The 11,924-nt window shown below is 50.5% G+C and overlaps 1 protein-coding gene across 1 annotated transcript; it reads left to right on the top strand.

The window, feature by feature from the left end:
• The first annotated feature begins 6,643 nt into the window (after positions 1-6,643).
• On the top strand, positions 6,644-10,384 carry FAM25A (family with sequence similarity 25 member A). The gene is made up of 3 exons (XM_065919928.1): positions 6,644-7,580; positions 8,960-9,022; positions 10,231-10,384. The coding sequence occupies exons 1-3, from the start codon at positions 7,178-7,180 to the stop codon at positions 10,362-10,364; spliced, it is 600 nt and encodes a 199-aa protein (XP_065776000.1). The 5' UTR covers positions 6,644-7,177; the 3' UTR covers positions 10,365-10,384.
• Positions 10,385-11,924: the final 1,540 nt, after the last annotated feature.

Genomic DNA, 11,924 nt, shown 5'->3' on the forward strand with positions numbered 1-11,924 from the left:
CCCTGTGCCCACTTCATGACTCCTTCCACAGTGGGCCCAGCCCTCCCTCGCTTAGAGCAGAGCCTCAGCCCGGAAACTCAGCCCCTAGTCCAGACAGAGTCCTGGCATTCCAAATTCGGAGGAAACCCAGACTGATTGTCCAAGAACTCCTTTTCCTTTTCTCAACCGCGTATCCCCACTCTCCCTTATTTTAAGTTCAAACCCCATTTAGGTACGTGCCTCTCCCCGCTCCCGATTCCAAAACCGCTCTCCCAGCTCCAGAAACCCGGCCCTTCCTAGAAAGGGCATACTCGATCCCCAGATCCTCCAGGAGCTCAGCTCTGGGCGGGGGAACTCAGCGGCTCAGCGGCCACGGCCTCGGGAACTTCTCCCAGTGAGCTGAGCCAGGAGGCTGGGAGCATCGAGGCAATCCAGAGCTGGGCGCCGGCGAGGACTTCACGCGGCAGGAACTCTCGGGGAAGACAGGGGACGCAGGGGAGTGTTTCTGGCCCTAGCCACTCTAACCAGCCCGTCCGGTGTTTGTGCGACTGCCGCACCCAGCGGTGAGTCACCGGGCGGGACCCGGAAGGCGAGGACACGCCCCGAAGACCTGGGCCCCGCCCGATTGACTTGGTTGGCGCGGCCGCCAAGAGCCCCGCCCATGACACGCCCCCCGGGAGGGCCCTGCGGCGCACAGGGCGGTGCACGTGAGCGCGGTGCACGTGGGCGTGAAGCGCAGGCACCCGGCAGAGTGCGTGCGCGCGCTAGACCACTCCCGTTGGCACCCCTTCCGTTCCGGATGCACCAGTATCTTCTGGCCTAGGGTGGAGGCCGGCGTTTTTGTCGGGCAGATCCCCAAGACGGTCTAGAGTTCGCGTAAACTTTATTCCCTCCAGCCTCCCCTGCACGTGTCCACGTGTTTATGCACGCGATACCAGCTCTGGGTGGGTGACTCATCGTTGCCACAGGATAAGCCCAGCCCTGGCGCCGGGCGCTAGCGGCTCTCTTCATCCGAACCCTTGCCACACCTTGGCTGGTGACGCCCCATTCTCTTTCCCCACCTCCCCGCCTTTGCACACACTTTTCCCTCCGTCCGTATGATCTTGTTCTCTTCTGGACGAGGACATGCATAGTCATGCCGTTTCACCTCTGGCTACAAGATGTTGGCTACAAGGCACTTCCAGTTCAGGGGAGACTGACAGAAAAAAAAGTCGTCTTTGCTTCACACTCGAGACCGGCTTTCCTAGAGGCCTTCGGCGACCTGCCAGCAGGGGGCAATGTCGTGTCCACCCCCAACCCCCTTCACACCCACCAGCCCAGGTTATGTATGTATGTAACCATCTGCCCAGGGGACCTTTCATTTCTCCAATCCGCGATCCCTCCCAAGGAAGCAATAGATTTCCTCTCTAATCCTTAATGTCTCTCACCCTCACCCCAGGGCCAAGCTCAGTTTCATGGTTTGTTCCAGTTTCTGACTTCCCCAAAGAAGGCCTCACCTGGTCTACAAAATGGGCCAAGACCTAAAGGGAAGGTCCTGGAAGAGACACCTGGAGTAATGTGGAGGTGCTTCCAGCATCTCCAGGAGCCCCTGCCCCCAGAAGAGGATGCCAGGGATGGGAGAGATCATGTGGGGCCACACCCAGAGGAGGGTGGGGCTGAACTATCAGAGCCCTCAGATCCTTTTTGGTAGGCTACCTTCCCCTGCCTGACTCAGGAGGAATCCCAGTTGGCCCAGCAATCCTTCCTAATCCTGTTTTCCTTCTGAGTGTTGTTGGCCTTAGGAATGAGCGTGTGAGCCATCTCACACCAAGGAGAGGAGGAGTTGGGTCTGAGGGCCAGGAGGCTTCTAGGAAAGGGTTTTTCATCCTCAAAAAAAAAAAAAAAAGACGAAGAAGCATTTCTTCCTCTTCCACTGGACATTTTTGTGACTGAAAATGATGCTTAGAACTCTGGCAGCCACTTCTAACCTCAGGAGGAAGGAGCCTGGGGAAAAGCCAACTTGCTGATTAGGGCAGAGCAGAAGTATGAAAAGAACCTAGATCCCAAGTTATTTTATTGAGTCCCTAACTTAACCAGTCCTGCCCCTACCACACACTAGGCGAAAGGATCAGTTTTCTCATCGTTTAAGCTGCTGTGATGTAGGTGTCTATTACAAAGAAAAGCTAAAATCCTGATGTTACCTCAGTGATACTAAGGTCCTTCGTTTGCCAGTCTCATTCACCTCCTCAGCCTTCTTCCTCAGTACCCCCTCGCTCTCAGTCTCAGCCATGTTAACCTTTGTTCATTCCCTTTGACATCGTGCTTCAGCTCACCTCAGTCTGTGTGTGTGCTGTTTTTTTTCTCGTTGGAATGCTGCCCATCCTTCCTCATAAATCACCCTTGTCTAGGTGGCTTCTGCCCTTTCATCCTTCAGATCTCAGCTTCCCAGATCGGCCCCAACATACACAGAACGGGTCCAGCCACTGCCAGTGTACTTTTCCACACTTGCATACTAATGAGTGGCTCTCCTGTGTGCTTGGCTGTGATGGTTGTCCACAGGCAGCAACCGAGTCCTCTGTGCTGATTAGTGCGCGCCCCGTTCCTCGAGAGGGGCTCTGGCAACATCTGCCGGATGAAAGCAGGGCTGATGGCCCGTTGGTTCTCCTCCCAGATGACAGAGTTGGCCTGCTGGGTTCACTCTAGGACCATCTCTACAGCGCAGCCCCTTCCACGTCCCTCTGCCCCTGTGCGGCTGATGCTCCCGTGCGCTGTGCAGATGCCTGTTTCTGTATTCCTCGATTCCCCCACACCGAGCCCTGGGGATAGGGCCAGGTTGGACTTGTCTTTGGCTCTGTGTCTGGGACAAGGTGGACATGGTGCTAGGGAGCCATGGGAGCCTGTAGGAGCGCAGGCCTGTCTCCATGAGGTTCATGAAGTTAGTGAAACCCAGATAGGCTGAGGAGAAGAAGGCTGTGACCACTGCACTTGTTGGGTCTTGGTCAGGGCTCCAAAGACAATTCTCCCATTAACAGTTCCTCAGGTAGTTCCTGATTCTCCAAATCCCAGTTCCCGAACTAGCCAAACACAAAGTCACTAACATCACATTTTGGACTTTAGCTCTGATTCCCATCAAATTATAGATGAGAAGGGCAGAGTTTTCTGCTTTCCACCTTCTCTCCCTTTCTCCTTTTTTTTTTTTTTTTTTGGCTTGTTGTTAGTTGTCTCATTTCTACTTTGTGAAAATACATAGCATTTACATTCCATTCCTCCACACCTTTTTCTTGTCTTAGATCTGTAACTGAAGATATTAGAAGCAGCCTGCCATTGGTCTTCTGAGATATTTTCTATTATCTCTTGGTTGGTTGGAGTTAGTCTTCTAGAAGTTTCCTTAAGAATGAAATATTTTCAGATGAACTGAGAAGATGTCTGGGATGTGAACGGAGAATTGTATAGCTAGGCCCCTTGGGTTATAGCAGTGTGTCCATGAGGGTTTATGGTGTTCTGTTTTTTGTGTGTGGCATTTTCTATTTTTAAAAAGGTTAAAAAGTTTTAAGAAAGAAGACCTCATGTGAACCATATTCTGTGTTCCTATATGTGTGGAAATGTTAGTCTGTAGCCTTTATACTTTATCCTCAACTGGCTTTGAAGTTTTCAGCTCACAGTTTCTTCCTTGAGTGTCTTCTAGATATGGCTGCGGTGCCTTCTGCCACAGAAGATTGAATAATTCCTGTAAGTCTGATTTCTATTTCACTGGAATTTCTTCTTTTTAAAAAATATTTATTTATTTATGGCTGGGCTGGGTGTTTGTTGCTGTGTTGTTGTTTCTTGTTGCCCCAGAGAGTTTCAGGAAGGGGAAATGGGACTATTTAGAATTTAAGCTGCTGTCTTGTTGCTTCCAGACTTGGAAGTCTGGCAGGCTAAGCTGGTGTTCTCTGTTTATAGAGAATCCACATACTCTCTGCCTTTTACTCCCTGCCCTCACCCTGGGAACTTGCTTCTTGAACCACATTACTCAGGCTCCCTTACCTTCGGGACTTGTTGGGTTCAGCTGCAGGGGATAGCAATAGGAGATGGAGAAGAGAGGAGTTTGTTTCTCCTGCTCCTTTCTTGCTGGGCATGGTTGGGCAGTGGCCTTGTTCCTCCGCTGACGGTGGCAGCTGCTGTCTGCTGACCCTCTCCTATGGCTGGAGCTCTCATCAGGGTCTACAGCCCCTCCAGGCGAAGGGATATAATAACCCCCATTGCTCAAAGTCCCTGGCAGCCTCACCGTCCCTCATTGGCTCCCTTAAGTCTGCCCACACCTTTGTGAACTGTCCATTTCCTCAGCTACCCCTTGAATGTGCCCTTTGCCCATGGGTGTATGAGAGCTGGGTTGCTAGGGAAGTCTTTTGGTGACTGACAAACCAAGTCTCGGGGAATCTCTTCTTGGCTTCCCTGTGACTGGAAGGGGTCTGTGTGTACAAGATACATGGGCTCTGTAGGTACTGGGAGATCAAATCCATGAAGTAGAAGTAGGAGAAAGCATAGGTAGGATGACAGTTATAAAACCCTTGCTGTTCATGACATTTGCAGTCACAGGAAAAAAAAATTTTTTCATGCTTCAGATGTGAGACAGCCCTAGGTGTTTAAGCATACTTAAGCTGCTTAAACTTTTTTTCCCCCCAGAACTGTTAATTGCTCAGTTGGCAAATTGCTTTTGAAAAATTGGCTCTCCTTGACTTGATGATGGAGTCATCTGGTCCTTTGCCAGACCTAGGTCGTTGAGCAGATTCCATCTGAAGAATTAGTTGACTCTTGTCAAAGCTCGACTCTCACAGCCCCGAGTGTAGGACTTGACCTTCTGACTCAGGACAGGCTGACTTGGCTGCCTGTGTTCAAGGCCTGCTCTGTTGGGACCCATCATGACAGGCTTCTTCCCAGATGGGGTGGTTCCTACCTGAGTCACCCCAACCTCATCCAGGTAGGAGTAGCCCAAGCCCAACCCCTTAGACCAGAATCCTTCTTAGCAGGGTGTGAGCCTGTCCTAGGTTCTTTGGGCTGGAAAGGAGTCCATCCTCTGGGAGCCCGGATGGGCTGGGCTGTGTTGAGAGGCCAGGGAGCTGCTCAGAGCTACAGTGGGAAGGCTGGTGGGACTAGAAGTGGGCCAGAGCACCAAGGTCTGGGGCCCAAATCCAGTCTTGGGCAGCTTGGCCTCTCCAGGCCTTCCCTCTCTCTGTTGCATTTGGGATCTGTACCTGAACCCAGCCTTGTCAGGAGATTTGGGGCATGATATGTTGTCACTGGACTGTGGGTGCTCACACCAGGGCCATGCATTAAGGAGGAGAGGGTCCCATGGGCCGGGGGATGTAGTGAAGGTAACAGCAGTCTGACAGGGAGGAGGAAAAGTGTAGCCAGAGGGCTCCTAGCTGGGACTGGGGCCAGAGTCCTGCTGAGTGGCCTAGCCCTGATGGGCCTGTCAAGGAGCTGATGAGCTCCCAAGGAGGGAGCCACAGTGAAGAGTACCCAAGGGTGAGCACTGGTGGGGTGGGGTTGTGGGGTCTGGGAGCCATCCCAGAACTCGTGGGTGATACCGCCATCCATCCATGGGTCCAGCAGAAAGGACCCACATGGGGATGAAGGACACACACAGCCTCAGAGGAAAGAGGCAGGGGGTTTTGATGGGCCCAGGGAACGTCCCTGTGATCTCTCAGGCCAGTTCCTGCCAACCGTGTCCCAGAAGTGCCCCCACCCTTGGCAGTGTTGTCCTAATACCATGAGCAGAACTCTCTGGGATTTGGATGTAACAGGGAGGCCAGAGTCATCTAGACCTGCTTAAACTCCAGGGCCCCTCACTTTCATGGCCCCTTCTGAGTCCACAGGATCAAACATATATATATATATGTGTGTGTGTGTGTGTGTGTATATATATTCACATTAGTAGTAATATTCTTTATCTTAAAGAGACTCTCCAAATTGTTTAAGACCTGATCAACTCCTGCTTATGGCACGTGTGGGGCTATGGCCTTGTGACCCAGAGTTCCTGCTGCCTACAGCATCCACTGCCCAACCCGGGGGGGCTGGCCACTGCCCAAGGCCTCCCAGCACCACTCAGGAATGTGGGAGAGCCTCGACTCCTTAAGCCTATGTCAGGTAAACACTAATTAGGCACCGCCACTCCCTTCTGGACTCCTCTGAGGGGTAAGGAAGCCGGTATGGGGGGAGCAACCTCAAACTCCTGCCCCAGGCCTGGACTTTATGAGCAAGTCCTTGAAAGGGCCTTCCCTCCATGACTCCTAGCCAGTTGGGGGTGTCTCATCTCCAAGCCCTCTCACTCCGAGGCAGCCTTATACCCCTGCCACTCTTTGTTCCACCCATTGGTTGATCAGGGCTCCCTGCCAAGCAGCATGGACCTAGCTAGCATCCCTAGCACATCACTGATAAGAGGGTGGGAATGGAAGTTTACCAAGAGTTTGCATGCCTGACCCCACCAACTATCAGTGACAAGGCCAGGAAGGCATGGCTGCCCCCATTTTATAGATGAAGAAACTGAGGCTCAGCTGGGCTAGTGACTAAGGGAAGCAGCATGTGATACATGGTTTGAGGCATCTCTCTCCACCCTGAGTAACTCGGAAGGCAGTCTGGCTCCCTAAGTGTGTAATGTTTCAGGGACTGGTAGAGCTTCTTTCTGGGAACTCTTGCTAGAGTCAGAAGCACACCCCCAGATGGTGGTGGGGTCCTCCATTTACTCTCCTAGGACCTCTTGGGTGGGCACTTCTGACTTCACAGGGCTTCCATAAGAGGCCAGGCCCCAAGGTGCAAGGAAGACTGGGTTCACTTACCTGCAGGATGCCTCAGTGCTGGGCCACCCAGGTGCTCCCATGAGTGAGAACCAGGTAACTGCAAGTCAGGGATGACTAGACTTCTGGTCAGCGTTGCAACCTTTTCTACCTTGGGCCAGGCATGGCCCTCATTTTCCCTACTCCCCCAGACTGTCCAGTGGAGGCTGCAAGGCCACTCTGCTGAGCTGAGTTGTTGGGAATAGGGAGAGCAGCAGCCTCCACTCCACTTGTATTCCTGGCCTGGGGGCTGCCCGGGTCCCCAGGCTCACAAAATGCTACACCCTGACTAGGTCACCCGAGGGATAGTAGGCAGCGGGCTGAAAGTTCTCGGCCTTGTCTGGATACACAGCTGTGCCCAGACTGCCATGAGTCCAGGGGACTGGCAGGGCTGAGGTCCCCAAATGCCTCTCACCCCACAGGGCACTAAGGCCTCTTGCCTTGGGAGAGGGGTATGTCTGAGAACCGAGCTCTGTCCGGCCTCATGCCCCCGGTCCCTGCCCCTCATAGGGTCTCAGGTTATGGGGTGTGGGGGTCTCATGCTGCCAGAGGATCACTTACCCAGCCACAGCACTGGGGTGGCCCCACCCAGCTTCTTCCTTCTGCCGCCTGTGCTGACTCACCACCAGGGTGAGGGCTTGTGTCCCGGATCCAGGCCAGGCATCAGAGGCATCTATAAAAGCAGACTGCTCCAAGCCCCAGCATCCTGCTTGATTACCACCTGTTGCCACACAATGCTGGGAGGCCTGGGGAAGCTAGCTGCTGAAGGCCTGGCCCACCGCACAGAGAAGGCCACTGAGGAAGCTGGTAAGGACCCCGGGGCTCCTTCCCCCTTGCACTGTTCCTTCCACTGGGAGGACTCAAGATAGACTTGACTGGGCCAGTGAAAAGCTGATCCGAACAGGATTGGGGCAGGCTTTGACCCCATGGAGAACCAAGGATGATCAGCTCCATAGGGATGGAGGTAGGGGACTGTAGAAGCTAAACCAGTAGGAGCCATGAGAGGTCCACTGCCCCAGCAACCCTCCTGATCAGACCTGTTTTGTCTCCCACCCACCGGGCTTGATGCATTCCTGGGGTCTATGGTTGTGGGACGGAGGCGGCAGCTCAGAGGAGGCCCCTGGTAGCAGGAGGGGAGCCAAGATGCTGGGTGAGCAGCTGGTGACTTGACTCCTTGCCTCTGGAAACTGGCAAGGGGTGGGAGGCTTTCATGGTAAAAGAGCTTATTCTAAGTATCCTATAGGTGCTATAGGAAAAGGAAGGTGGATTTTAATTTTTCACCATAACTTTAAAGCTTCAAAGATTTCTTGCTTAAGAGTCACCAAGTCTGATTGTGTTTAAAGTCAGCCCCCAGAGTTTACACAAAGGACATTTTCAGTTTCTTCAAAGTCCCCAGAAACTCTTTTTTGTGCATAGGCCCTTGGATACAGAGAAGCTGATCCAAGCCCTACCCGTTTGACATTTTGTGAAAAACAGCTTGTGCCCAAGTTTGCTGTTCTCTTTCTAAATGGCTGCAAACATGTCTGTGTTTCATTTTAGCTTTGCACCTGCTGTTGCAAAGTCGACTTTCATCTTGAGCAGCTCTCTGAGCGCTGTGTTACTTCCAGTCTATGGACAAAGGGAACCCAAACAGTGGAGTTAATTCTAGGAGCTAGAATCTGAAATAGTTCTTCTGACCCAACATCTTTCAGTTCTAGCAGGTTACCACCCTAGGAGGGCAGAGAGTTTTGTCTTATTGGAGGAATTGCTTTGGGGGACTTGGTGTTGCCGTGAGCGGGGAGTGATGGTGGTGGTGGTGAAACTTTGACATTCAGCCTCCTGCTGCGGCCTCCATCCAGCCATAGACAGAACAGCAGCTCACCTGAGAGGCGTGGTGACTTGGGAAATAGGCCCAGCCTTAGCTTCAGGTCCCCAGCTACAGGAAGGCTTGATAGTCAGCATTCTAGGCCTTGCTGGGTGAGGGACATGGAGAGCCCTGTGCCCTCAACAGCTTGGCTGCTAGCAGCCAGGTCCCACTCCAGTCTCTGAAGGAAGCCAGCTGGGAGTTCTTGGTGAGCAGCTTGTCCTGTCCTGGGGGGAGTAGCATCCCTGAGGCCCTTTGGGAATACCCAGGGCTGTCTGGGCCCTGCTGTGAGGACAGGCAGCTTACACTGTGCTCTCACTCTGGGCTTGTCTCATCTTTTCAGTTCACGTTGTGGAGGGAGTGGTGAAGGAGGTGATAGATCATGCTAAGGAGGCTGGAGAGAAAGGTAAGGCCAAGTTCGGGGTGGGAAGGAGGGAAGCTGGGTGCTGGCAGCCACCTGTTCCTTGCCTAATCAGGTCAAACCCTGACCCCGATGTTGCTTCCTTTCAGTTGGTGTACAATTATCTGCGCTCATCTGAGCTCTCACACTGCACTTTGCTAAAGCACGAGCCGTCTTGATAGTCCTCTCTGTGGAATGTTAATAGGATGGTGTCACAAAAGATCAGGTGGCAGTGTGCTGGCACAAAACATTGGAGACATAAATTATATGTGTACAAATATGTATTTATTTAAATATTTATATGTTTGTTTATATGTTTCTGTATCACAATATACAAAGCTTGTGTATGTCTCGCTCCTTACGATAAAATAGTTTGCAGATGGATTAGGACTTAAATATAAATACATGAAATTATTAAATTCATAGAAAAGAACATAGATTTTGGCATAATCTCAGAGAGTGGAAGATCTTTTTAATGATGACAGAAACTCCAAAGGCCATAAAGGAAATATTAGGTAAATTGGACAGTACGTGCTCAGTCACTTCAGGCGTGTCTGACTTTCTATGACCCCATGGACTATGGCCCACCAGGCTCCTCTGTCCATGGGATTCTCCAGGCAAGAATACTGGAGTGGGTTGCCATTTCCTTCTCTAGTGATAAAGTATGAAGTGAGTGAAGTGAAGTCGCTCAGTAGTGTCTGACTCTTTGCAACCCATGGACTGTAGCCCACCAGGCTCCTCTGTCCATGGGATTTTCCAGGCAAGAATACTAGAGTGGGTTGCCTTTCCCTTCTCCTAAATTGGACAGTATACAACTTAAAAAATTTCCATAGTGAAAAAAAAATACCATAAGTCAAATCAAAAACCACAAACTGAACAAAAATATTTGTAGTAGAAATGATAACCCAATATAAAAATGACCAAAAGATATAAACAGACAGTTCACAGAAAAATGAAGCCTGAGTAGGCAGTACACCCACAAGCAGATGCCCTATCTCACTAATAGCTGGAGAGATGCAGGCTGTTTGGAGAAATAAAAGCGAGTGTGAATGCCTTCATCCAGGAGCTGCGCTATGCCCTGTCCCACAACTCTTGCAGGGTGCAACCCAGTAAGACTGCCACATCCCATAGGACACTCCAGGTGACACCAGCCCAGCGAGTGACTTGCTTTCTTTGCTCACCTGGACATTCTTCTTCTTCTTCCTTCCCAACAGCCATTGCTGATGCTTTAAAGAAGGCCCACGAGTCGGGGGACAAAGTGGTAAAAGAAGTCACTGAGACAGTGACCAACACAGTCACGAATGCTGTCACGCATGCAGCAGAAGGCCTGGGCAAACTGGGACAGTGAGCTTGCCTGCCACCATCAGGCTCTTCCTGAATCACAATAAAAAGCTGAGATTAAATGTGTACACTGAGCCCTGGATTTGTTCCTGTTTGGATGGAAACATTGCCTGTGTCCTGAGTGTCCCCTCTGCGGGGACAAGAGGCCAGCACCTTGGCTTCCACTGAGGGTCACATAGTTCCCCGTGGTTAATCAGATGTGCTGCTCTCACTTTATGATTTCTCATGTCAGCAAGAAGCTCTTGAGGACTGGTAGTGTCTGTGCTACATCTCTTAAAAAGACTGTTTCCCCAGAAACTGTACAAAGCTTTAAAAAACACCTCAGTGCTTCAAGGACACCCCAAGAAAGGACCGCAGTTCAGCTTATGTGTTCTTTGGGTTTTCTTTGAAATGTTCTTACAGAAGTCGGGGAAGATAACAGACCAACTTAAGCTGGGCAGGATCAGGCAGTTTGAGCTGCTTCATGTTCTCAGAGAGGCTTTAGAGAACTGTTTCTTCTGGATAGTCACAGAATCATGACTGTCATGGAGAAACTGAATCTGCCCCCTGTTGGAGCCTCTGTCAACTGCTCAGAGACGTGGGTTAGGCTTAAATTGGCTGTAGTAGGCAAGAAAGCCTGGCCTTCCCTCCTTCCTGCCATGAATGAATCAGTACTCTAAAAGGTGCTTTGTGGAACTAGTTAGTTGCTCACCATATTTCTGATGCTCTTTCAGAATTGGCTTCACAAGTTTCTGAATGGCCCAGAAATATCCAGTGTCCTGGCTTGAAACATTTGCTACTGTCCAGCTGGGTCTGGACCTTATATCTTGGTTTGGTTTCTGATGACACCTGAATTCTCCCAATCCAAACCCAAGCTCAAAAGGATGTGAATTCTGAGTGTTAGTGTCAGTCAGAGCAGGCTCTTTGAATGGCAGTTCCTCTTCGCAGAGTGTATTTGATTCTTCAGGTGCACAGACAGAGGCCCAAAGGGTGAGGATACATCCTGACATATTTGTGATAATACGAGATTGGAAACACCCTAAAATGATAATCAGAAATCAGTTGGTTGGCAAGCTTAACTGTGCTTATTAGGTTTGACACACACTATAGAATTGACATTTATTACTTATAATGTATTTTTAATGCCTTAGCATGAAAAATGGAACTTTTGCTTAGATGGCCATCTAAGGACTGGGTAACAATTACTGCATTTCTATGAAATGGAATGCTCTGTGGCTGTTAAGGGGCTTCCCTGGTAGCTCAGCTGGTAAAGAATCCACCTGCAAAGCAGGAGACCCTGGTTCGATTCCTGGGTTGGGGAGATCCGCTGGAGAAGGGATAGGCCGCCCACTGCAGTGTTTTGGTATCTCTGGTGGCTGTTAAGAATGAAAAAAAATGTACATAAATCATTAGGGAACACGTATAAATGAGTTAGTAATTTGTGAAATATGTATGTAGAACTAGTTCATTTTTTTCAAAGCAAACAGAATGGAAGAAAACTGGTAGAGTATATATATGTATATATTTGTATCAAATGTTAGCCATGTATATATATATATGTCAAGTATTAACTGTGTTTCTTTGAACA

The sequence above is a fragment of the Muntiacus reevesi genome, chromosome 2 (genome assembly GCF_963930625.1).
Source record: "Muntiacus reevesi chromosome 2, mMunRee1.1, whole genome shotgun sequence".
Lineage (NCBI taxonomy): Eukaryota > Metazoa > Chordata > Mammalia > Artiodactyla > Cervidae > Muntiacus > Muntiacus reevesi.